Below are 27,499 nucleotides of genomic sequence, written 5' to 3'. Positions count from 1 at the left end.
TGAAGCTCTCAAGATTAAAGCAAAAACAGCATCATGAAATGAAGAACTGGCACTTGGTTTGCTGTAACACAAAGATGACGGAATAAACCAATCATATTGGTACACCTACCAGCAGATGGCACAAAAAATTAGTAAATGCTGCTACAGCCAGCTCTTTCATCACCCTTACACAGCCCATCTCCACCATTCCAATACAGAATAAAAATCCAGTCCTTGTGCTGTAGGCTCTAGCATCCTTCTGTTCACAAGAGAAGTGTATAAGACCAGAAAACTCCAAGCCAAAGCTTGATTAACATTCTTCACACAAAAGGGCAGTCTGTGCTTTTTATTGTCCACTGGGAAGGGTCATACATAAACCATCTTTTTTTAAAGATATGGAATGACTTATATTGTACGCCGATTGTGAGGAAGGCATCTCTGGGTTTTTTAAACTATCACAAAAAATGTGCTGATTTCAACATGATGACAATTAAGTTTTAGCATAGATTCAAAAGCAAAAAGGTAGGTCAATACCGAGAAAGGATTTCATGTCTTGCGGCTAGGGCACAAGTCATACACCACAACTAGTAAAAGTTTTGGACTCTAGAAATGGAAGCAGCACTATCTTTTCAGCATCCTTTCTTGGATGGAATTTGAGTCTTCTGACAGGACAGGGCTGTCTTATGAAAATGGAACGAGTGTAGTGTCTAAAAACAAAGCTATGATTCAGGCCTGAGTTGGTAGGGCTGCCGAGTACTTACCAGCTCTGATGGGTAAATAAAATCAGAATTGATTGAATCAGCAGCCCATATTTCTGTAATGCCTTATACTGTACTCATCACAGACATATCCAAGTACTCTTCTCCAAAGCATTCACTGGTTAATTAAAAAAGAATTCAGCACATGACCACTTGGTTATGAACATGACTGAACAGGTATGCTGACAATACAGGAACACCCACAACATGATCAGCAGTTCAGCATCCAGGCAGTGAAGTGCTCTATGGCTCAGGTAACATGGAAGCAAAGACAGTATAGGATAGGAGCAAAGTTCTCCACATTATATTAGACCTTGTTTCCCCACTAGTAATGAACTAAATTCAAGGAATAAAATTGGGTGAGGGAATGAATTTGTTACACTGTACCATGGCATTTTAAACTGGCCTTGTCAACATGCGAGCCATCTCTGAACAAAAGCCACTGGGAATTACTGCTGTGGGATTGCCACAAATGGAGCACACTGCAGCATGCGAGCCTTTCAAGACAGGCAGACACCATGAACCTGGAGGTTGTTGTAAAACCTACTTCCTGAAAAAGGCACTTGTTTCAAGGACAGTTGGAGTGACTTTTCTTCATTAGATGGGAGGAAGGCCTATAGAGTTAAGCATACCATCTGGCACCTGAAACTGCATACAAAAGTGCGTCACAGTGGTTACATGACAGAAGCCACTTTGTTCCAAAGAACAGGCTGCAATTGCTGCTTAATTGGCTTTGACCAACAGGAGTTTAATAAAAGTATTAAGTCTGATATTTTAGCAGCTTTCCTTGGAGGATGAAGTCTAAAAGGTCTCTGTTACACTGTATTTGCAGCCTCCTCTTTTCAGTCTCTTTTTCTTGCCTTTTTTGTTCCCCTTCCCTTTTTTGGAGGTCTCAACCCTTGCAGAATCTGGTCTATTTCTTGGATGGAATTTGAGGGCTACATACAATTCAAGCATCATAATGTCTGGAGAGAGAGAAGGAATGTGCCTTTTCATCAGAAATTCAAAGAGCCTCTTTCTCTTACTCCCACCTACCTCCTCCTCCCTACCCCAGCTCTTTGACATTTCCCAAAGAGCCATCTAGCAGTTTTACCAAGACCCAAAAGCTTCAACCACTTGTCTAACGTTAGGCATCCTAATTTGGCTGCATTCACATTGATTCTTGAAAATGCTCTCTAGCTAATAGACTTAGCATTTTTGGGGAGAAGGAAAGGTGGGGAAACCCATGCTCAAAAATTCAGACAGGCTGCATGCCTAGAACTAGCCATGGAGCAATATAGCGCATTTGAAGTTAGATCTGAACGTCTAAAGTCTGGTGCTAGGCAGCTGCAGAAAGTCCTGTGGCAGCCCATTGTATATACAGAGAATGAAGGCATTACTAAGGTTTCTTCAGAGAACAGTATGAACAAAAGCCAACCCAGAATATACATACATAAACTGTATTTTTTCTACATACAACACACCTCCAAATTAAAAAATGCATCTTGTTTTTGGAAGGTAGAAAGTGGGAAGTAGAGGGGGAAAGGATTTTTTCCAGAGTCAGAGTCAATGGCAAAGCCAACTGTATAAACAGAGTACATCCTCCTGTGAACAGTGTCCAGAAAATGTGGCACCCCAGGAGACAGGTCTTGGTGAGGCAGTGGGCATTTCCTACCATACAAGGAAGGTCCTGCTGCCTGTTGCTTCACCCAGACTGTCCCAGGATGACTGACTGTCGCACAAGATTGGGCTCCAGACCCTTTTCAAGGGCAGTAGCAAGACTGTTAGTTCTTACACAAAGTTCCTGTAAATATAGTTTCCACATCACAAGACTCATCAAGATACTACTTGCAGCTCACCTGCTATTGCTTCAGGCACAAGCTACAGTGCACAGCCAATAGCTGCAGCTATGAGAGTATTAATATAGGACACACTCTCTTCAGTTAAATAAACCAGACACAAGTGGCAGCTTCTTGTCAGCTGTATGGCCTGTCTTCTAGCAAATAAAACAGCTTCTCTGCTTGGGGGAGACAGCCCAATTTAAGGGTGAGGTGGAAGGGGATGAAAGAAGGAATGCTGCATGTACGAAAATACGGTATTAACTCGCTGCCAATTGGAATGAAACCCGTAACATTTAAAACTGAGCAATATACTCAGATACACACATACAAAGGATGTAATTTTCTTCAGAGATCAGAACACAGTATTAATCAAGGCAGGATATACTGATATGTCAAGCGGTTGCGCTCCCAGTACTAGAAACACTCCCAAAACAGGGGACTTTAGAAATAAGGATGGGGCATAGAGTTTGGTAAAAAAGATGCCAAATACCAAAAACAGATCCATGCTCATTATTTTAGGATTACTTCCGTTTTCCATGGAGCCATCCACAAACCAAAATGAACAGGCCTTTGTATTTAACCTTGACACGAATTTAAGAGTTGTCACCACTTAAAATTTCTGTTCTGGTCCTCAAAAACAAGTGATACAGTCAGATGAGTGGATATACAGAATCACATTAGTTCAAACTCAAAAACAGTTAACACTTTAAAAGAAGAGACAGAAACCAACTTGTTTGGTAAACTTATTTGGTAAATCTTTTAAGTTAAAAAAGAGATGCATTTATAAATCAAAAAGAATCAAGCTCAACATAGTCACAAAAAATAAAGCGTGTATTTTTTCTTCAGAGATCAAAATCATAACTAACAAAGACATTCATGTCAGATAGCAGTTCAATGTCCAGAATGATTTTTTTTTTGAAATAGGAAAAAAAAACCGAAGAGATACTGCAATTGTTTTACTGCCCAAAAATCCACTTTGCTCAAAAAAGCCAAATTTTTCCCACAACAAGTTGTGTCAGTAACTTGTTTTAACTACGACGTACAAATTATTCTCTTCTTTCTCCACCCCCCAACTCATCTAAAGCTCTTCTTTTTCTCTGGTCAGTTTTGTTGCGTGCTCCTCTACAAATTTGCTCAAATGCTCTAAATCTCTTTCCCCGCCTTCAAATTTAATAGGACTGTTTTTCTTGTTGCTTGCAGCAAAATAGATGGTGGGAAATCCTTCTACTTTGTAGCGATCACTCGTCACATCATTGGCAGTAGCATCCATCTTGGCTATGACCAGGTTTTTCTGGTTCTTGTATTTTTTACCCAGTTCAGTGTATATAGGTTCAAGCTGCTTGCAATGTCCACACCACGGAGCATAGAATTCTATGAGGACATCATTTTTTGGATCCATTACTATGGTGTCAAATGTTTTCCCCACCACAACTCTGACTGGACCTTTGTTATTTTTTGGTATTGGCTGAGATTTCACGATAGGTTTTAGTTTTCCTAGAAAACAAACAAAAACCACCATTACTGTGAACTAAAAATAGTTAAGACTATGAGAACTTGTTCTGATACATTAATAATAAAACACCCATATCAGATGTTGGTGCTCTACAATCGAAGTAGCTGCACCAGAACGAACAAGGGAAGCTATTATGACTTGCACTGAATGAAATTAACTCCTTCCTGAAAACCAGTTGGCTTGCTAATTAAGTTCTAATATAATATTCTTGGGAAATAGAGACAGCAGAATTTAATTTCTTTGCTAAAAATGTTCTACTCTTTTATTCATTTTCACCAACAATATTTTAACACCTATACACTGATTCATTATGCTAGCAATGGTATTGGTCTGGTGCTCATACTTGTGAACAGATAGCTGGCATTTGAAAAACAGGGGGAAAAAAAAATTCTCCCACATTGTAACAGTTTCTAAAAATTCTAGCCAAAAGTTTACAGATTGTGAGACTGATTTGTTAGATACCCCTATGTAGTCTTAGTAACAGAAGTTAATGAAGATTGCTCCATGAAGGAGCAAAAGGGTATCTATCAGCTCCCAGGTCTAGCATTCTGCTGAGGTTAGTGTATAACCTTCTATTGCTGCCACAACCCGAATTGAGATGGAAGAAACAGAGAAAGAAAAAAGAACTGGGTTTTGTAGTTTTTACCTTTTTTGAATGCGCGAACAAACTGCTTGAGTACATCCGAGTCAAACTCTTCTGGTTCCATGGCATATTTCTTGCCACCCTCATCCAAGATTGCAGCATTAACATCCTCCCCACTTTCAATCAAGCCCAGATCTTTAATTTCAGAAGAGTAATCTTCCTCATCAGAAATGGCAAAAGTGTATTCAGGGAAGTCTTTAGCCACCTCCAAGACTTTGCTTCTCCAGTATTGGGTAGCTGAAGTGATTGGAACACAAACAGATTAACAGTTTCCAGTTGCTCGTATCTCTCTGAAGAGAATTTTACTTTGCAGGGGAAAAGGGAAGAACAAGAGAAAAGGAAAAAAAAAAAAAAGTTATTTCCAGTTAACTTACCAACACGATAATCAAAACCGAAATCTACAGTATAGTAGACAACCACTAGAGGTCGCTTAGTGTACCTCTTAGCATCATTAGAGGTCTTGCGATGGCCAACTAGAGGCAACGCATGCTTTGTCACATGGTCCATTATCTCAGACTTGTCAGTAGAATCCTGTTTGAAGTAAAGGAAATACTTCCCTTAGTCCAAAAAATATATATTTCTTATTTCAAGTTATTTTCATTATACACAGGCATATATTGCGTCTACAACATAAGCACTTTCACACACACACACAGACATGCACACCCCTCCTCCCTCACCCCTCCTTTAGTATTAAGTATTTTATAAGGGTGCACCAAAAAAGATGTTCTGGGCTGATACTGATGGCCAATTATTAACAAGCTGTGTCGCCTGATACTGATCCGATTGCTGATATGCAGTCTGGCAGCTTGGAGAGCAGTTTCTGGCTGGTAAGTCTGTTGCGGGGGGGGGGGGGGCAGATTGAGACTCCCTGCAGTCAGTGAGTGAGTGGAGCTGTGCACATGCACGTGGTATTTACTGGTGACATAATTGGCCACATTAGCCAAAAAAGGCAAATTTTTCTTTTATTGGTGCTGATAAAATAGGGACTGATGTATCTGTGCACCTCTAGTATTTTAGCCATTTAAATTTGATTTCATGAAGTTTGTAGTGGTGAAGAGACCATTACAGTAAAAGTGTCAGGCCTTCTGATAGGGTGTGGAGAAAGTAGCACTGATACTCTTCTTGCTTACTCTAGTTAAGCATCAGGAACAACTCTAAGGTCATAAAATGAAAAGCTGTGTCTCAAAGGAAAAAGCAGCACACTATAACTAGGAAAAGAATATACAGGGTCTGCCTAAAGTCTGTAGAAAGACTCGCATTATTTTCAACAGGGTTTGAATAAGGCTCTTAAAGAAATATTTAAATTTCATGGAATATTAAAACCACCACCAAATGGAAAATATAAACTGCTCCAATACATATTGGAAGACAGCCTTTCTTATAAACTTGCAAATAACATTAATTCTAGGTTACTAATGAGAACATCTACTCACTTTAAAATCCAATATGTGCATTTTTGGCTCATATTTTGACTGAAATTTTTCAGGCTGCATGACCACAAGTTTTCCAGGAGAGACTTTCAAGAATTTTATAATCTCACTGCTGAAGGTGTGGTGGAACTTGTAGTCTTCTCTTAGGCTATTAGCTGAGAAATAAAAGTTTTGGAAAAATTAAAGTTGGATTAAAAAAAAAAATCTCTTTCACTTGGCGTAAGTTAGCTGAGCTTTGCCCACCAAAATGTCACTATTTCCTCTGGTATTTATTTCACCCGCATGCCAAGCCACAGGCAGGTCTCTAAAGGAAGGCTCATGCTGCCTTGTGAGCTTTGGGTAGATGCCAAGAATGGTACTAACTAGTTTAGGCATTCTTCTATCAGAAGGATGGAGACAGTAATGCTGGTCTCTTCTCTATTTAGCATTAAAGACTAATAGGATAATCAATATTCTAGATCAAGAATAGGAATCCTACATCAGAATTTGCTAAAAAGCAGGTTATACAATTATTTATCAAGGAAAGTTTATGTATGCTCGATCCTACCAAAGGCTAAGCAGAAGGACTAGACCAGAAGTTGCAACTTTTTAAGGAGTAATGGGCTGCTAGTGTGCCACCACACTGCTACAGGCCACTGCTTCCCTCTACAGCACCTGAACCACCTGCCAATGACTCCATCATGCAGTGTTGACCCCTGTTCCTAACAACAGTGGGGAGGGGTGAACTCATTAGCAATGGTAAGCAGTACTTGCAACAGGAGGTGTAAGAGAGCAGCAGGACTTAAGATGGGATCAATAGCACAGCACAAGATGGAGAAAGCGACTACACTGGGACAAGCTGTATGCCACCAATTATCTGTGCCACTATGGGATGGATCCAATCCCCTTACAAGTTGTAGGCTGTGGATTGCCCTGGACTAGATGAACTTAATCCCCTTCCAGCCGTATACTTCTATGAAAATAGGTCCTAGTCAACCTTTCCGCCCCGACCCCCTGCATCAAAGCACCTAGGAGGAGTTCTCGTTCTCCCAAGTTCTGTATCCTTGCTTAAAGGGAAATAAGGCCTTTCCTACGAGCTGGGTGCTCTAGGATCTGCATCCGTCCTCATCTTAGATGCTCCTTCAACCAGCTCTCTTAACTGCTGCTCTGTCATGTATAATGCTGGCTTTGTCTAATGTTTTCCCACCCCTGCCCCTTTTCCCCCGTTGTAGCCATTACACCTTGTTTCTTCCAGCTGACTCCCTACATCAGAAAAGTACTACAGGGGAAAAAAAAAAAAAAAAAAAAAAAAAAAATCAGAGGAGACTAGCAATATCAGGAGGGCAAGGGAGGTTGGGTTCACTGCAGACAAATGAAGAGAAAAACAAAAATTCTCCCTCCTTTCCTGGCAAAATAAACCTGACAGGAAGCTCAAAAGGAGAGAGAAATACCAGACCCCAGGGAAACTTTTACCCAAGAGAATAATCAGTGTTTTATAGATTGAAGAAAACCTAAATTCAAGATCAGGGGAAAAATGGATGAACCCCACCAGACAGGCTGAAAACAACTAAGTTAGCTTAATATTTTTAAAATGCAACTTACCGGCCTCCTGATACAGCTGATAGGATTTGTCCGTCTCTCCACTAAAAACACCAATGATGATGACATCATCTCCATCCTTCAGAAATTCTTGTACCTGTTTGGTAGCCTGAATCTGTTTGGATGGAGGACCAGCCTGTTCGATCATATAATCAACAATACCTGTGTGACAAAAAGAAAAGAAGTTTGAATATTGTGCTTCTGTAACATTTTCAATTGTGTAGAGCCACATTTCATTTGGAGATATCCCCCCTTCTAGTGAGAAGTCTACAGCAATCAAAAGTGCTGAGCTATATTGAAGATTTAGATCCAAATGCTTGATAAAGTCATACTGATTTTCAGAAGAGCTACACAATTCAAACTCCCGCCAACTTCAAATCAGCACTGGGAATGCTTGGCTGCTCTGAAAATCAGGGCCAATCTGTTATCTCAAATCAGACGCCCAAAAATCTGCTCATGCCAAGTTAAGATACTGCTTGAAGATGCTGGCCTTAATTGCAATATGATGTTGTGCATCTTGTAAGTTCTGACAGTATTTCACAATTGTTAATGAACCAATTAAATCAATGGCTGCCTATCAGCTCATACAGTACCTTCTTCCTGTATTTAGCTTCTTATGTTTGTAGGCTAGTTTGAGATGCTGCCTACATGTCTTCCATACTTTTCCATTCTGAGCAAATACTATAGGTGACGCGAACAAGCTATGTACTACATTGTGTTATTTCCTAACATATGGGGTTCACCACATTTTCATTAAGTAAACCCGCTTACCATATTTTTCTCGTGGGCCATTGTAGTCATAAGGCTTGCCCTTGCGGAATATTTTCAGAGTTGGGTAACCAGTGACATCAAACTTCTTGGCAAGTTCCGTTTCAGCAATGGCATCCACTTTTGCCAGGGGGATAGGTGGTGTGCGCTTGCTCAGCTCCTGGGCTGCTTTTTCATACTCTGGAGCAAGTCTTTTACAGTGCCCACACCTAAAGCAATTTAAAAAAAAAAAAAGGGTCCAATGCAATAGATATTTGGCACCTACCTCCAATGAAGTGGAGAAGTCTACATTTCTAGTCTGAAGAAAATACATCATCACTAAGAAAGCCTTAATATGCTAAAGTTTCTCAAAACATGGGCTTTCTAATTTAATTAGGGACGTACTTGTTTTAGTCGCATCAGAATACATCCTCCTCTTGTTTTACAAGGAAATATCCAGGTGCTTCAGGAAGAAAAAAAAACTGCACAGTCTAATTTTTCTCGTGTTGAGACTGTATGTATAGATCCTAGATCCCAACCTTGAATTAAATTTTACATAAAAATGATCAACAATTTTATTCTAGCCCATGTTAACAAAACTAATTAAGCAACAGTATACAGGTTAAACTCAAAAGACACCAAGAGTCTGAGATAACTGGATGGCATATCTTTACCATATGTACTCCCATTCCGTTTTATTGCCACAATTTTCTTAGAAAAAAATCCATTTAAAAAATAAAAAAGTGTTTGGTGTAAGGACTATTCCAAGTTAGATACTCAACTCAATTTGGATCAAAATAGCAGGATGTGATCATGAACAAGCTATTTTAAAAGAGACACATACTGATAGAACAATTATTTAATTTGGCAGGTGCAGCCCACTGCTGCCCTTCCCTTTTAGCTGTGCCAGCCCTGTGAAATACAAGCACCTTGTAGTCTGCCTTACCATGGGGCATAGAACTCCACCAAAATTATGTCAGCATCATTTACTACTTCATCAAAGTTATCTTGGGTCAATACAAGCGTAGCTTCTGGTGGAGGGGTCCAATTTGGATCAGAAACCTCTTTGACCTTAGCGACAATTGCTGTAAGGCAATGAATACCCCAGTTAACAAGTCAGTTATCTCCACACCACCTATAATCTACAGAGTGCAGTTGTGACCGAGTTTGAGGGGGATTTAAGATTACCAAAAAGTGTGACAAAAGAAAAAACGTGATCATGCATCAAAAACATCTCAGAACAAAAAGCTCCTGAATTTGAATCCCAACTATACCACTTTTCTGGGATATTTGTTCTGAAACCTCTTTTCTCCAATCTGGATTAAGGTATGACGCATTATTAAATGACAAATATGCAGTGGTTTCAGAACCACTGTCAGTACACAACATCCAGGGTTGCAGTTAGTTGGCATTTCTCAAACCCTGAAAGAGCAGCACTGTATGATATCAAGTCCAACTGCCTCATATCAGGAAGATCCTGTGAACGTCAAAGATGCACCTTACCACAGTTAGATATGTTTCATAGACATTAGGGCTGGAAGGGACCTCGGAAGATCGAGTCCAGCCCCCTGCCCAAAGGGCAGGAAGTCAGCTGAGGTCATAGGATCCCAGCAAGATAAGCATCCAGTTTGCTCTTGAAGGTGTTCAATGTAGGCGCTTGAACCACCTCGGGTGGCAGGCTGTTCCAGACCTTGGGGGCTCGGACAGTAAAGAAATTCTTCCTTATGTCCAGCCTGAAACGGTCTTGTAGTAGTTTATGACCATTCGACCTCGTCATCCCTTGGGGCGCTCTGGTGAACAAACATTCCCCCAGATACTGGTGGTCACCCCTGATAAACTTGTAGGTGGTCATCAGATCACCCCTGAGCCTGCGCTTTTCCAGGCTAGAGACCCCCAGGGCTGTCAGCCAGTCATCGTAGGGTCTGCTTCCCTGACCTCTGATCATGCGCGTGGCTCTTCTCTGGACTCTCTCAAGCTTCTCCACATCCTTTTTGAATTGTGGAGCCCAAAACTGGACGCAGTACTCCAGCTGTGGCCTCACTAAGGCCGAGTGCAAGGGGAGAATGACATCCCGGGATTTGCTTGAGAAGCATCTATGGATGCAAGCCAGTGTTTTGGTCGCTTTACTAGCCGCAGCATCGCATTGCAGGCTCATGTTCATCTTGTGGTCAATGATGACCCCCAAGTCTCTTTCTTCCTTAGTGTTAGCCAACACAGCACTGCCGAGCCTATAAGGATGCTGCGGGTTTTTCTTCCCAAGGTGGAGAACCTTGCATTTATCGGCGTTGAACACCATCAGATTCTCGTCCACCCACTTGCTGAGCCTGTCTAGGTCAGCCTGGATCGCCCGCCTGTCTTCTGGTGTGGATGCTTTACCCCAAAGTTTGGTGTCATCGGCGAACTTGGCCAGTCCGCTTCTGACTCCAGTGTTCACATCATTAATGAAGATGTTGAACAGTATGGGTCCAAGGACAGAGCCTTGGGGGACCCCACTGGTCACAAGACACCATGATGAGTGACTTCCATCAATTACTACCCTCTGGGTCCGACCACGGAGCCAACTTTCCAGCCAGTGGATCGTGGAGGACCCAAGGCGACAACTGGCCAGTTTCTCCAAGAGGCGATCATGGGAAACCAGATTGAAGGCTTTTTTGAAGTCAAGATATACGACATCAATCTCTTCTCCCTTGTCCAGATGATAGGTCACCTGGTCGTAGAAGGAAATGAGATTGGTCAAGCAAGACCTACCCACAACAAATCCGTGCTGGCTATCCCTTAAGATGTTGGCATCGGCCAGTCCATTAAGGATGGCCTCTTTAATAAATTTTTCTAAGATCTTCCCCGGGATAGAAGTCAGGGTGATGGGCCTATAGTTAGCCGGATCCACTTTCCTCCCTTTCTTGAAGATAGGCACCACATTGGCCTTCTTCCAGTCTTTGGGCACTACACCAGAGCGCCAAGAGTTTTCAAAGATCCATGCTAGAGGCTGGTCTATGATGCTCACCAGCTCCTCGAGTACCCTGGGGTGAAGATTGTCAGGGCCGGATGACTTGGAGGTATCCAGCTTCTCAAGATGTTCCTTCACGAAGTCAGCATTAATGGAGGGCAGGGGATCACCCTCACCCGGATTCCCTGTCCCATAGCAGGCATGGGCGTCCCATGGGACTGATGAAAGACCGACACAAAGTACCTATTTAATAGGTTGGCTTTTTCCTGGGTGTCAGTTGTCAGTTGCCCCATTGGTTCAGCAGGGGTCCAATGTTGCCCCTGCTTTTCCTCTGGCTCCCCACATATCTGAAAAAGGACTTTTTATTGTCCTTGATGCTCGAAGCTAGCTGGAGTTCAGTTGCAGCCTTGGCTTTCCTGGTATGCTCCCTGCAGCACCGGACCAGTGCAGAATAATCCTCCTTGGAGGCGACTCCCATCCTCCATCCTTTGTTGGCCTTTCTTTTTAGCCTCAGGAGGTCTGCTAGGTCCCTGGAGAGCCAGGGGGGCTGCTGTGCCCTCTTGCTGCCTTTCCTCCAAGATGGAACAGACTTAGTTTGTGCATTGAGGATCGCTCCCTTGAGGAGCAACCACTCTTCTTGAACTCCCCTCTCCCTGTGGTCACAGTCCCTTAGGGCCTCACTGACAAGCCTCCTGAGCTTGTCAAAGTTGGCTTTCCTGAAGTCAAGGACTTCCGTGTTGCTGACTTGCCAGCTTTTCAGCGGATGGTGAAGGTGATCAGCTCGTGGTCGCTGTCACCCAGCTTCCCATCGATGACTAGGTCGCCGACTAGGTCATCCCCAGTAGCCAGTACCAGGTCGAGCAGCGCTTTGCCTCTCGTTGGCCCATAGTCTTTGAGTCAGGTAGAGGTCATCCACGCACGAGAGGAAGCTTTGCGACCGCTCAGATTTTGCTGAGCGATCCTCCCACGAGATGTCTGGGTAATTTAAGTCACCCATGACAACCATGGTCCTGGAGCATGCCGCCTCAGCCAGTTCCCGGGCAAACTCCTGGTCAAGCTCAGGACTTTGGGTGGGAGGTCTGTAGTAGACTCCCAACATTGTGTCCCCTGTGCCGTAAAAGATCCTGACCAAGATTCTGAGCTTAAACATGTTTCATTTAAAATTGGCTAAAACAAAGAGGTTGTTCACTCAGAGACAGACTATTCTTGCCTACTCCCAAAGGATCAAGGGTATTTAACAAGCTTCACAAGAAGCAAGACTTTACTTCATACAATGAACGAGCTCCACTTACCATCTTCTGTTCGGGACCCATCATAATCAACTGGTTGGCCCTTCTTCAAAATTTTGATGGTTGGATAGCCGCTAACATCAAAACGACTTGAGAGAGCAGTAGCTGCTGTAGCATCCACTTTGGCAACTGGAATAGGAGGATCATTTTCTTTCAGAGTTTTTGCTATCTTTTCATATTCTGGAGCAAACTGCTTGCAATGCCCACACCTGAAAAATCAAGAGATGTAAACACAAAAGCATACTTTGCAACGCTGCCTTTCTAAAGTCTTGTACAACAGGATCTCAGTCAAATATAAATAGTATTTTTTGCTAGGACTTCAGAGCAAGAATAGGTGGAGAGATTTAGTGACTAGTTTCTTTCAGTAATTTCTGTTTTTTCTATGGTAAACTCAAGACTTTTAAACAAATACGTAGTTCCCTTAAAGAACAAAAAAGGTTCCAGATACAGCAGAACTTGAACCATTTGTATCACAAGCAGTTGTAATATGAAGAAGCAGCTGTTCAGATGTTTGCTGAAACTTTTACTTGAAAGGATATTGCTTCTCTGATCAGCTGGGGCACCTCAGTAGTCCTGTGTAGCTATTCACTGCAGCTTTGTATACCACTAGATACTTTGCAAATCTTCAGCCTCGTGGAGGGTTAGGAACCTCTGTGAAGCTGTTTAGATCTCCAAATTGTGACATTTTCCATACAGTAAAATGTAAGTTATTCCAAAAGTAACTGGAGGATTCTCTCACTGGGAAGTGTGGAAGGTTTTTTCTGCACCGAGACTGCAACCAGTTTGCATCAATGTCTTTATTCTGGTCAGTCTAGGGATCTTAATGATGCTTATGATCTGCAAAGTCACAAATAAACTAGCTGATAGGTTGTCAGGAAGGAGAAACACAGGCTGCCTCTTGCTCTGATGGGAAAACATTAGGGGAAAGAGATCAGGGCTGTCCATGGCTCACAAGCCCACTGCACTTGGAAAAAAAAAAAAAGTGACATGGAGTGGTTTTGAAAAGTAACTGGGGAGAAAACACAAGCAAAGCAAAGCACGTCCTTAAAATCACTGTGTAGCCTACTGGAAGAAAGAATGCAAGAACAAGGTTTGGTGGCAAGGCAACAGGTGAACTCCCCATTCATATTTTAAAAGCTTTGTAAAAAATGTTATCCACTGAAGTGATTGCAAAGGCACCTGGGAAACCTGTTAAAAGCTATACATTATATCCTAGCCCTATTTAAATTATTTGCTAATGTTGCTGTTGAGAGAATAGATACACAGAGAGATAGTGGCAGGTTCCGGAAGAGACTACTGAACCAGCTAAGTTGGTAGCTGCCAAGTTTGTGTGAAAAAAGTAAACTGAGTCTGAAGTAGTCCTACACCGATGAGATCACCGCACTTGTTCTGTGTCTGACCATTACAAAAGTAAGAGACAAAAACCACAGGCTGCTGCCCAGGCACAGTTTGCATAAGAGCCAGTAAGTCTCATTTACATAAAAAAAAATTGAAACAAAACAGATAAACCCAAGGCCAAATGAAGAGTAAAACCACAAAGGCAGAAGCAAAACAGAAGTTTGTATGTTTCCATTGCAAAGGTATGGCCACATCACAACGTGACAGATGTCCTACTGCCTTGTTAGCTGCATCTTGCAAGATAACAGTAATTCTATACACAAAAAGCTCATGCATACCTGAGATCATTCAGATACCAGTTGACACGAAGCCACTTAGAAGGTTTGATTCAGTATTAACTGAATAAGTGAGCCAATTTCAGGTTATTTTTAGGTAGAGGAAATTCTCCCTTACATGCTTACTCTCTCAATAAAGTGAAAATGTATGCAAAGGCATTATTACAACAAAAAAAAAAAGGGGGGGGGAGGAGGGGGAAAGGATTCAAGATATGCAAAAGGTTCCTGCTGCAATGCTATATCAGCACCTTATATTTTCTGTTCCTGTTTTTATTTTTTATTTCTGCCTCTCTCTTCCTTTATTATGTTGCTATTTGGTGCCACAAGAGGGAGAGGATGAAGCATTAGCGGTCTAAATCCCAGTCTTGACATAATGATGTCAATCCAGAGCAAATCCACCGAGTGCACTGGAGCTGCTCAGTTTACACTATTGTATCAGCAATGTTTGAACAAGAAATATGGTGAGGTACTGTTAAAGCTTCCAGACTAAGAATTGGGATCATTCAAACTATACAGCAGGTGTTTCTACACGTGCATTTATGCCAACTTAAAATTTACTGTGCGGCAAACTACTGTGCAGTAAGGGAATAGGCTGGCATCTACACATGCAGGCTTTAAAGCACATTAACACTATATGTGGACTGACTTGGGAGTAAAGTTCGTCCTAAGTCAGTCTACACATGTTACTGCGCAGTAATTAATAGGGCATAAAGTTTATACCTGCATGATGCAGGTATCAAATTTATGCTCAAGTTGGTATAAGTTACCCTATTTACTGCGCAGCATGGGCATGCTCATGAAGAGCATTAGTACATGTGTAGATATGCCCAGTGTCCCTTTTACATTGTTCTACCAACATACATGGCCAGAAACAGCTCTCTCAATACACCTCCAATGATCAGAGAAAAGCTGGTATAAAGGCTCTATGCTTGCCACGATCCCAACACACAGTGTACAGGGTGAGCAGGGACTGGCCAACATTATGTCTGCTTCTCCAGGCATGTAGAGTACCATGACAAACAAGGTCAAGCTGCTACTACATATAAGCCCTTACATTGCCCTGGAATGTAGGGAGCTATGCCTCAAGGCAGTTTAAGTCCATTTTGAGACATTGTTCAGTCCCTACTGCAGTTACTGGCCTCTGTCCTTCTCAGAGCTAGATGCTTCTGCCTAGACACACATGCACTTACAGTGAGAAGGATGCAAGAGGCCTTTCCCCAACTCCATTTCACAGCCAGCACAAGAACCAGACAAGTTTGAAAAGTCCACTGTCAAAGCAGCTGACTTTGTTCCAATGGAGAGGCATGGTAGCCTACAGGGGGGAAAGAGTGGTAATTCTGTGAAACTAGCCCATAAACTGTGCACAGCAAGCAAAGGGAATAGGTTGCCATCCCTAAACAAATCTAGAGAGAGAGACAGATATGGGAAGGAGTTCTACTTGCTGGAATAAAATGCCCCTCTGTACTCCCTTTCTGAGCCATACGTAACAGACCAGATCCAGCCCCCTGTGAGTTTAACTATGCAGCTTTTCCGCAGCGTTGCTTATCAGTCTAAAAGCAGTAAGTGAAATATAAAAGTGAGACCTGAGTCTATGTTGTATATATTTCACAGGGCGAGACCCAATCATGCATCAGGACCAGGTTACAAAGGAAAGAAGGGAGATAAAGGCTATGGAAATTTTGCAATTTTCAGACTCACCATGGCGCATAGAACTCTAACAGCACAGTGTCTTTGTCTGCAGTAAAGGTATCAAAGTTTGCATCATTCAGAACTAAAACACCATTTTCTTCTTTAACTTCAGAATCATCGTCGTCATCATCATCGTCGTCGTCATCATCATCGTCGTCATCAGCTTCCTCATTTGCAATAGTTTCTGGAAAGGTGAAATTAAATACCCAGTACAGGTTAGATGGGTCCAAGGTTAGAATAAAAAAGGTGCCTATATGAGCAGATTTGACTAAGCTGAGTCTGCCAGAGTGTGGTAGTTACCACGCTCCAGACTCCAGTGTCTCGTTTATCAGTGTCCCCGAGATTAAAAATGGCAGTGGGTGTGCTTTAATTAAATTTTATTTGATGTTCTAGGTGCTTTAAATTAGAGCAGCTCTGCTCTAATTAAAGTGTCCCCCGCCCCTGGAGCATGCATACAAACAACCAAAGCAACAATATTAGGTTCAAAGTAGTTTAACTGAATTTAAAAACCTTCAAACTGAAAAGCCTCCTCACACTTTCAAAACTAGTATGTGACCAACACAGATATGTCTACTTGAGCCTGATGAGTGGCTGAATCTCTCTCTGAAGTTCCCCATTCATTTAAATAAGTACTACAGCTCACAAACCAATACTGATTATACTTAAGAGGTCACCATTTTTTAATTTCACTGCTTAAAATTTTTTAAAAGGCAAGAGAAAGGATAGTGAGGTCAAAGAACTAGTTGGGTGGAAAGGGGTAAGTTAAGATGGAAGTCCAATATCACAAGGTGAAACTGCAAATTAGCACATACATAAATAATGACATTTTCCTTCAATCTCCACCCCCACTATGGGAAGCTTATTTAGTATTGGTGCATCTCCCTCACCTGAAAATGGATCAAGATCACTTTCACTGTCTGGTTCTTTCACTGTCTGGTTCTCAATGCAGGAGACTATATGTGAAATTAAACAATTATTGTACCAATGGGGAGGGAGGAGATTGGAATTTGTATTTAGAGACCGTCTCTCTTCTCTCTAGCTGCTATGGCTTTGGTCCGATGTTCCTGCATTGGGTTCTTCTCGTGCAGAGCCCTGTGTCCATGTTGAGTACTATTAAGTCCTTCAATGTGCAGTAAGAACTGTGTGTCAACCCGAATGCAGCAACACCATAAAATGTAGGTTGGAACTTGCACTAAGTGATTGTGTTAAAAAAAAGGAGGGGGGGGAAAGGGGGGGGGGGAGAGTCAGGGGAAAAAAGAAAAGCACTCAATTAGCCACTGTAGAGAAACCTCTTCATTATCATTGTGTATTTGGATTTACCCTGGATGGATCCATGGACTATGCAGTTCACAGCTGCATTGTGATGAAGAAGCAATATGCCAACTATAGTATGATAGGGCATTTTTTATATGTGGTCCTGACATGACATTGGATGCTTTAATTAGCGAGCTGTGCTTGTGTATTAGCTTAAGGTCAAAGTGCTTCAGTTCAAAATGCCCCACAATAAAAAAAAATGGTGGCAGGGCTTTCTGAACTGAAGTTCATTGGACATGTTTTATTTCGAAGTGCCCCAATGGCATTTTGTCAGTGTGGAGATACTGATACATGTCACACAACACTGCTGGAGCATGCCAATTTGTGTGCTCCAGCAGACTCCATTAATCAGCACAGTGTCTTTGTGCTGGCTGTGAAAGGATTAGTTGAGTCTGCTCCAATGCACTGGATTTCTGCTGTGTCAGAGCAGGCTCCACATGTGTAGGAGCCCATAAACGCCATCATTTTACTACCAGTAGTATTTTTTTTAAAAAGTGCCACTGGAAGGTCAGATGCATTTCTGAGTTATTTTCCCTGCATTCAAATTATTTTGTTTTAGGTGGCAAAGATGGCTATGCTTTGGAACTTACTTAACAGCCTTTCTACCTACAACAGACATTCAAGGGAGACAGAACAATGGAAGAAAATCAGTCACTAAATTTTGGGGCTTGACTCAACACTAAACTCAGAGGCAGGACATATCCGTTAAGTCACTCAAAAATAAATTTTTAGTTTTGTATAGTGTGTGTGTGTGGTGTGGAGCACAGGGTATGCTGGGATGGTTGTGGGGGCAGGGTGAGAACCATCCCCCCCCCACCCCCATCCCCACAGTGCAGCAGCAGCAGGCAGGGCGCTCAGCGTGGAGGTGCTGGTGCCCAGTAGAGTGTGACCCCGGCCAGCGCTGCACACTGCAGTGAGGGGCGCAGCCTCCACCACTGGTCCTCCTGCCACATGCAGCACCAAGGGAAGGTGCCTGGGGCTTCCCTCCTTTGTTGTACAGCCCTGGCGGGAAAGGCAGCTGGCTCCAGTGCCTAGAGCTTTCCTCCTGTCCCCGGTGAGTGCAGAGGCTGTGTGCAAGTGGCAGGGAGCACTGGCAATAAAGACAGCCTGGCAAAGGCTGCACCCATCACTGCCATATGCAGTGATGGCCAGAGCTGTGCCCCACCCAGCACCTGCACCCACACCCTAAGCACCCTGCCTGTTGGGGCTGCATACTATGGAGGGAAGTGAGGGAGGTCCCCACCCTCCCTCCCACACCCTAAATACCCGACTCTGTGCTGCCACTACCCTCTGGGCACAGGCTGTGCTGCCTCCAGCCCCAGCTCCATGCTCCCGCCCAGCAGCAGCTCTGCCCCTGCTTCCCTAACTACTGCCCAGAACCAGCAGGAGACTAGGAAAGCAGAGCAGGTCTCCTGGGGCTGCAGCAGCAGCAGCCCTTCCTTGAAGCTGTGTGCTGGCTAGGCTGCACCCTTCCACCCACGAGGGTGGGCACAAGGCGCAACAGCGCATGTTTGGGCCTCTGTGTACATGTGGGCACCTTGCTCCCACCCTTGTGGGAGGAAGGGCTGGGTGGGGTACAATTCACTGGGGGGGGCACTGCGTGCAGGATGAAAGTGCTTGGCAGGCTGGATCTGGCCTGCAGGCTATATTTTGCTCCCTTGTGATTTGGGGAGTGTCTGGGCAGTGACAGGGCTCTGCTGGCGCTGGGGGAATGCTCCCTAGGCCAAGTGTCCAGCTGGTTGGCTTTGGTTTCCGTGGGAGAAAAGCTTAATTTCTGTCTGACTTTTTTTTGGACTAGTGTAAATAGAGACAGTTGCACAATAGTTCAAAATAATTTTTTGAACTAAAATTATAATATTTTTATAGTAGACGTCTGATTTTTAGTATATTTTTCCATCTACAAATTTAACAAGATGTTCATCATTAACTTTATCCACGTGGCCCTCAACAGCTCACCAAAAGTTCTTAAGTGGCCCTCCAGCCAAAATAGTTGCCCACCCCTGATCTAGAGTCTGCGAGTCTCCAGGGAATCTAATTAATTGCTGCTTGGGTCAGCAAACTGGAATAAAAATGGGCTAATCTTCATTTCCATAGTTCTTCTGGTGCAAATTCATTAATGTCAAATGAATTATTATTCTGGAGTTATTTGAATTTTTACTAGTGAAATTGAATATAAAATCTGGCCCCAAAATAGCCGTTTCCAGAGGCACACAAGATAATAACTTCTCCTTCTATGTCTACTGTAGGTAAGTAGCATATTTTAATAAATTGCTCTTGGTATTACTAGGATCATGTTGTAGAAATCATTCCAAAAAAGCAGTTTGTGCCCCAGAGGGAAAAAAAAAAAAAAAAAAGCATTATTTTAGAGTTTAGCTTTAAATGATATCAAGTACTACAGCATCAAATGAAATTAGATCTTTCAGAAGTTTTTATTTATCACAGACTTCTAGATGAAGATAAAGTTTCTTTAACCAACAATTACTATGGTTGCATCTGATCACAAGCGGCAACTGCAGACACTGATTTGAAACTGGACAATGAACTCCAAAGAACATTCAGCTACTTGACATTTCTGTAGCACCGCACTTCCCCAAGCACCTGAACTCAGAGATAAGCTTCAAAACACTCCTAAATATAGGGCCATATCACTATACCCATTTTCAAAAAGTTTATTTAAAAATACAGAAAAACAGACAGAGCAGTAAAGGACCTGGTTTCTAGAGCTACTTTGCACTCAGAACTTCTGCTGGATTCAGTGGGAGCTAGTGGCAGCTCAGCATCTCACAAAATAATAAAGATAAAAAGTTAGCATCCTCAGGACCTGCTTTCCAGAAGCAGTCAATACATCAAATTCCTATCCACCTCAAAAGAGAGTTGTGAGCACTGACCACTTCCTCAGGCAAATCCCTTTAGACTGGGTATTTAGATCACCAAGGAATTCACTTCAGGACTCCTAGCTCTGTGGCTAGCCTCTACAATTCCCTTCTAAAACACCAAAACTTCATTACAAAGATATTAAGACTGCAATGTCAGGCACCTGAAGTTAGAAACCACTAAGATAAGAGCTGCCTCTGTATACTGGAGACAGTGTTTATGCATTACCAAGGACTTCATGTGGAAAGGCCCGGGCTCCTTACTTTACTGCTTCTGTAGTTACCTTGACATCCTGGAAATGTTTTATATAGCAATGATCCTTGATGGGCTCAGCAGAGACTGCTACACTTCTGATACCCTCCAATGTAATGTTGCATTTCAGGGATGTACCTGTATTTTATTTACTACCTATGGGACTTTGTATAATCTTTAAAATTTTCCCTGAGCTTGAGGAAGGGCGCATGCGCCTGAAAGCTTGCCTGAAAAAGATTTTTTTGGCAATTTCTTAGTTGGTCTAATAAAAAGGTAATCACCTCCCAATCCAGAGCTCTAGAGTTTTGCATTTTCACACGTTTACTGCTCATTTTCAAAAGGGATAAATGCAACAAAAGCATCACAGCACAACCTCAGTACATAAAGACGCTGGGTCTTTCCACATTTGACCTAACAGGACTTGGATATCCAACTGCAGATCTATAAATGTGCTGGATGGAAGAATTTATCCACTCATGCCTGTAGTTTCAGTAATGCCATTGCTGATTAGGTCGATTCTGTCTATCTAGCATTAAGGTTGTTATCAGTTTCAGAAAGGAAAGACCTGCTATAGAGAAGTAATGCAATGGAAATAAGTAGGTGAAACCGTTTTTACAGATTTAGATTTTTTTAAATGACTGTTACAGAACTCAAATAGCAGAAGTATCAAATAAATATTTGTATACAAAGACAAATGTTCTAAGTGGGCAGAAGAATTACATTCAAAAGCAAGTTAATACATTTATTTAGGTTTTCAACAAAACAGGTGGGCAAGCCACATAAATGAGAAACAATATCCTTGACAAGTGAACTGCAAAGTCATTAAGCCATTATTTAAAAGGTAAGCTTGTATCCCACATATTTGGGCAACTTCCATTTACTTTAATGAGAACCAACCACAACATGTATTCAAGGTCAACATTTCTTCATTTTCCATCAATCCCCCAAGGTAAAGCAAGCCCATACTACATTCATTTCAGGCCTTTGGGTGCTTCAGGATAGTTTTTGTAACTGAAGTGGATCACACATAAATGATAATAAATTTGCAGACTTGATTCTCAAAAACAGGGCAGATACAAACCCAATTAAGAACAAAAGAGAAAAAGAAAACTTCACACAAATTTTGTATCCAAACAGTAACAAGTTTTGGATATGGACCCACATTCCTCAGATGTTTCCCCATCTCCAATACTTTTAAATTGGAACTGTAAAGTTTGGGGGGGGCAGGGAGGGGTGGCAAGCGCCAACCAGTGGTCGGCGACCACCTGCAAATCACCAGTGGCAATTGCGGACTGCCGAGAGGGGGGGGGGGGGGGTGTGTGTGTGTGTGTGTGTGAGAGAGAGCGCGAGCATTAACCACCTGCAGGCACCACTGGCAGTGTCAGCAGCGCCTTTTTGTAGGGTGCACTGCCATGCTCAGGGGGTGCATGTGCACCCGCATGCACCCCCTATGCATCACCAATGAGTAACTGCACACAAATGCTTTCATTGTATTTGGTGAGCTATTTCTCCAATGGAGTGTTTATAGAACTGAAATCCAAGTCATCATCTCAGAATACAGTCTTACAGATTTTCCTTTAGCACAAACATGTATAGGGTCCCATAATTTGGGGGCAGATTTAACTTTCTTTAAAAAAAAAAAGTCTCAACTGGTCTAAAACTGACCTTATGGGGAGCTATGGGGAGAAGTGGACACGCCGGAACAGCTGCAGGCAGACCTGGATAGGTTGGACAAGTGGGCAGAAAACAACAGGATGCAGTTCAACAAGGAGAAATGCAAAGTGCTGCACCTAGGGAGGAAAAATGTCCAGCACACCTACAGCCTAGGGAATGACTTGCTGGGTGGCACAGAGGTGGAAAGAGATCTTGGAGTCCTAGTGGATTCCAAGATGAACATGAGCCGGCAGTGTGACGAAGCCATCAGAAAAGCCAATGGCACTTTATCGTGCATCAGCAGATGCATGACGAATAGGTCCAGGGAGGTGATGCTTCCCCTCTATAGGGCGTTGGTCAGACCGCAGTTGGAGTACTGCGTGCAATTCTGGGCGCCGCACTTCAAGAGGGATGCGGATAACCTGGAGAGGGTCCAGAGAAGGGCCACTCATATGGTTAAGGGCCTGCAGACCAAGCCCTACGAGGAGAGACTAGAGAACCTGGACCTTTTCAGCCTCCGCAAGAGAAGGTTGAGAGGCGACCTTGTGGCCGCCTATAAGTTCATCACGGGGGCACAGAAGGGAATTGGTGAGGTTTTACTCAGCAAGGCGCCCCTGGGGGTCACAAGAAATAATGGCCACAAGCTAGCAGACAGCAGATTTAGACTAGACATTAGGAAGAACTTCTTCACAGTTTGAGTGGCCAAAGTCTGGAATGGGCTCCCAAGGGAGGTGGTGCTCTCCCCTACCCTGGGGGTCTTCAAGAGGAGGTTAGATGAGTATCTAGCTGGGGTCATCTAGACCCAGCACTCTTTCCTGCTTATGCAGGGGGTCAGACTCGATGATCTATTGAGGTCCTTTCTGACTCTAACATCTATGAATCTATGAATTATTGCATTTTATAATGGCTTTGGCCAAACAGACTGATAACTTCAATTTTAATTCTAAGCAGTTCTCAGTCAACTAATTTTGGATGATGCCACCACTATAACATTCAATAATTGAAAAACATCCACAGAATATTATTTTTGAAACACAAATCATTTCACAATAACAGAACTTACAGACATCTACACTTTGGAAAAAAAAATCCTGCTTCAAAATTATGCAACGCTTTTTCATTTTTAATATCAAAACATAAAAATGTGGAAGTTTGTTCTTCGTTTTGTAAACTGCAAGATGAGATCAGGAAGAACCAGCTGTAGGTCAAAGTAATAATCTAATAGTCTATAAAAAAAGAAGATTTTTCAGGATTGCCATCCTGAAAAAGGAAACAAGTCAAACTAGCAAATTATTATGGATTTGTATGAACTCAAATTAGGAATTTATGTTTACTTTTACGAGGCCCAAGCAAAAAAAAAAAAAAAAAAAAATGCGTGCTTCAATGGCTTTTTGCTCTCATCCCAAATGCTCAGGCCCAGACCCTTAAAAGGCAGTTAGATACCCAATTCATACTGAAAACCTCAGCTATTACACACACCTTTGAGGACTTGTGGCCTTACTTGTCTTCTGGCACACATAAATGGCCTCTCTTGAGATCAGTTACGTTATGTGCTGGGGTAATAATTTTTAGAAAACTTCCACCAGAGCAGTCAATATCATTACTTAGTGATTAGAGGTTCAGACTTGCTTCAAGTTCATCTTTGGAAAAATAAACCTGCAGGTTGAGGAAGTAAAATCTGCTAATATTTTAATTTAGTAGCACTTAAAAGTTCTAAGATAATTAGCCTTCTTTTAGAAAGTTCTTATTTTGGGGAGTTATCTAATAAGAGTAGCTAAGAACACTTCTGCCCGGGATTATTTTCCTGGTCATTTATCTGTTCACAGAGCTAAATGCAGCAGGAAGTTTGTCATGTGGCAATAGAAGTTTTGAAAAATGCATTCTCCCTTTGCCTGACATGATTATTTGGCATTCAGTTTATTTTAGAAATGTCTGCTTTCTGGGATTGAGCTCCGAGGGAACAATCCAACTGTAAAGGTCTGAAGAAATTCACTCTACTGCAGAGTACAGACCCATGGGCTATCCAACAGGTAGGCCCTGTTTCTACCGTGATTGCACATGAGCACACCCTCTTACCCAATATGCAGTATGCATTCAGTTGGGGAACATGGAGTGTAGATTTAACAGGCCTCACTCATGCTGCTCCTCTCTGCTGAAGGCATTTATTTTTCTTACAGAAGTTCTAACCTGACAACAAAGGATGCATTTTCTAGCATAAAGGACCCCACCAGCAAGCTGCATACTTATCCCATTGAGCATCCCTCGTTTGCTGAGTCAGGTCTTACAGCAAAAAGAAGGCACAAATCAAGTGATCAAGAACATGGGGAAAAAGCCTGACAGCTTCATAAGCAGTCTAAGAGTGATATTTTTTCTTAATTTGCTGACCAGTAACTTTCAGATACAATTCCTTTTTTAACCTAGCAGCTTTGGAACCACAACTGCTACCTACCAATTCCAGGTCTCATCTCCTTACCCACTACACCTCTAGCTTTCCTCTGAGCTCACCTCTGAGCCTCTAGCTTTCCTTCACTTTCCTCCCTGTTTTCCTGTCTCTTCTCTGCACACCGAATCATAGAGAAGGTAGGCTGGAAGGGATCTCTGGAGGTCAGCTGGTTTAACTGCCTGAGGCAGGATCATCCCGATCCAAACCATCCTATGCGATCTACAGTCTAAACTCTACATTGCCTCAACCCTGAAGCAACACGGACCTCACACTGTAACTTGGCACAGCTGAAGCAGGATGAAGCCAACCTCTTGCTTCTATGAAATGTCAATATATGCTCAAGATCCTAGGTAGAGTCACACCCACTGCTACAAGGAAGGCCAAAACCTCCACAGTCCATACCAGACTGACTATAGAGTAAAACTCCTTCCAGATCCTAACTCTGGAAATCAGTTTGACCCAGCAGGAGCACTGGCACACCCCAATCAACCGTTTTGCTTACCACACCTCTGCTTCTCTACATGCTTGCCCATGTTCCCTTCCTCAACTTCCCCCCCTCCCCCCTCAAACCCAGCCTTGGTCTCTCCCATCTCTTCTTCACCAGTAAATATTTCCTTGCAAACTGTTAGGGCAAAGAATACCCTGGATTTTGACTACCACATACCCAAAATGTTACACAACATATCAACCCAGAAACCATAGCGAAACATTTGCACGCTTGCCTATGGAAGGAGCTAGAGGAAATTGGTAAAATACAAAGTGACTGGCTCTTGCGAGAAGAAACTAAAGTTACGAGTAGGTTCCTGGAGCAAAATACAGAATCATAGAAAATGAGGGGTGAAAGGAACCCCAGGAGGTCACCTAGTCCAGCACTCCTCAACTTGTGGATCGTGACCCAAAAGTGAGTTGCCACAATATATGAAAGGTTGCAAACAAACTTTAAAAACGTATTCTCCTTTAAAGGTTAAATATGTGGGAAACTGGGGTTTCCCTTAGTGGCTGGAAGAACTCGAGCTTGCAAAAGGGCTGTTTGGGGCTGCTTGGCCCCCCCACCCACTGCCCCACAGGACCTGGGGGTGGGGGGACAGTGAGTCAGGAGTAAGGGAGACTGGCAGGGCCAGGGGTTGTTTTCTACTTACATTATTTACTGAGTTGGGACTGATAATTGATATTTACATATGGGACCTGGTCCAAAAAAAGGTTGAGAATCACTGCTCTAACCCCCTGCTCAAACCAGGACCATCCCCAATTAGATCATCCCAGCCAAGGCTTTGTCTAGCCAGGTCTTAAAACCTCCAAAGATGGAGAGTCCACAACCTCTCTGGGTAACCGGTTCCAGTGTGTTACTACCCTCCTAGTAAGAACATTCTTCCTAATATCTAACCTAAGCTTCCCTTACTGCAACTTGAGACCATTGCTCCTTGTTCTGTCATCTGCCACCACTGAGATGAGTCTAGCTCTATCCACTTTGGACCCCTCTTCAAGTAGTTGAAGGCTGCTATTAAGTCCCCCCTCAGTCTTCTCTTCTCCAGACTCACTAAGCCCAGACTTCCCTCAACCTCTCCTCATAAGTCATGTCCCCCAGCCCCCTACCCATTTTTGTTGCCCTCCATTGGACACTCTCCAGTTTGTCCACATCCTTTCTGCAGTGGGGGGCCCCAAACTGGACACGGTACTCCAGATGTGGCCTCACCCAAGCCAAACAGAGGGGAATAACAATCACTTCCCTACATCTGCTGGCAACACTCCTGCTGATGCTGCCCAGTATGCTGTTAGCCTTCTTGGCAACAAGGGCACAGCTGAAGGCTTCCATCAGAAGTTAAATGCTGCTGCCAGAATGCAGCTAAAGGAACTAAGGACTGGCACCCAAGAACAGCAGAAAACAGGTGGGCTGGACAGATGCACTAGGACTTCATTCTTACTAACCACCCTGATCACTGCACAAGTGATTCAAATGATGGCTGGGATTTGAATCAATAAAAGAGTGTAACAAGTAATGCATAAACAATAAATAAATAAATTATAAAATAATAAAGTGATAAAACGGGGATCCTGGTTTTCTCTGATAAAAACAAAATTCCCAATTTTAAATTAAATAAAAGTAACCCCAAAGCCTCATTTTTCTGTGATCAAAATGAAGCACTACTAATATTAGTGGCATCTCATTTAAAAAAAAAAAAAATCATAGAAAAATGTGGATTTGGGTTACTTTTTTCTTTGAGCAAAATGAAACATCACTAATATATTAGACATCTAATATTAGTGGTGCTTCACTTTTATCACAGAAAAATGTGGGTTTTGGGGTTACTTTTCTTTAATTTGAAAATTGGGGATTTTGTTAATCCAAAAAACATCGGGGATTTTTTTTTGTAATCTGGAGAAAACCAGGATCCCTGATAATTAAGTAATAAAGTATTAATAAAACAACAAATAAAATAATAACAAAACTAATAATAAAAAAAGAAACACATGGTAAATAGAAAAATTAACGATAAACAGATTATAATAAATAAAAAACAATATTAAAGAGCATAAGAAATAGTTAAGTTAAATCGACTAAACAACATACACACGTCATAATACAAACGTTAAGTGACTAGATTATAAGTAGCAAGCGATAACTACATTATAATAAATAATGATAATTAAGGATACATTAACCTCTTCTCCGCCAGACACCACATCCCCGGAAGACTCCCACTCCCAGCTCACCGCCGGCCTGAGGCGGTGGCGGACCCGACCCCGCCGCACGCACTCACCGGCGCTCGGGTCCCGCTCGGGCTCATGGCAGCGCGCGAGCAGTGCGAGCCCCGCCAGGCCCAGCAGCAGCAGTAGGAACCCGACCCTGCTCGCGCTCATGCCTGCAACTCCCCCCACCCGTCACCAGCCTCCCC

At 42.7% G+C, this 27,499-nt stretch overlaps 1 protein-coding gene across 1 annotated transcript; it reads right to left on the bottom strand.

Annotated features, from left to right (window-relative positions):
• Window positions 1-310: 310 nt before the first annotated feature.
• On the bottom strand, window positions 311-27,499 carry PDIA4 (protein disulfide isomerase family A member 4). Its single transcript, XM_014597407.3, has 10 exons — window positions 27,365-27,499; window positions 16,079-16,253; window positions 12,711-12,916; window positions 9,418-9,556; window positions 8,496-8,701; window positions 7,728-7,886; window positions 6,150-6,301; window positions 5,088-5,244; window positions 4,717-4,950; window positions 311-4,051 (listed from the first exon to the last, which is right to left on the bottom strand). Exons 1-10 carry the CDS (start codon window positions 27,462-27,464, stop codon window positions 3,636-3,638), a joined length of 1,944 nt encoding a protein of 647 aa, XP_014452893.1. The 5' UTR covers window positions 27,465-27,499; the 3' UTR covers window positions 311-3,635.

The sequence above is a fragment of the Alligator mississippiensis genome, chromosome 5, assembly GCF_030867095.1.
Source record: "Alligator mississippiensis isolate rAllMis1 chromosome 5, rAllMis1, whole genome shotgun sequence".
NCBI lineage: Eukaryota > Metazoa > Chordata > Crocodylia > Alligatoridae > Alligator > Alligator mississippiensis.
The sequence above is the reverse complement of the archived record's forward strand: the minus strand, read 5'-3'. Positions and strand labels throughout refer to the sequence as shown.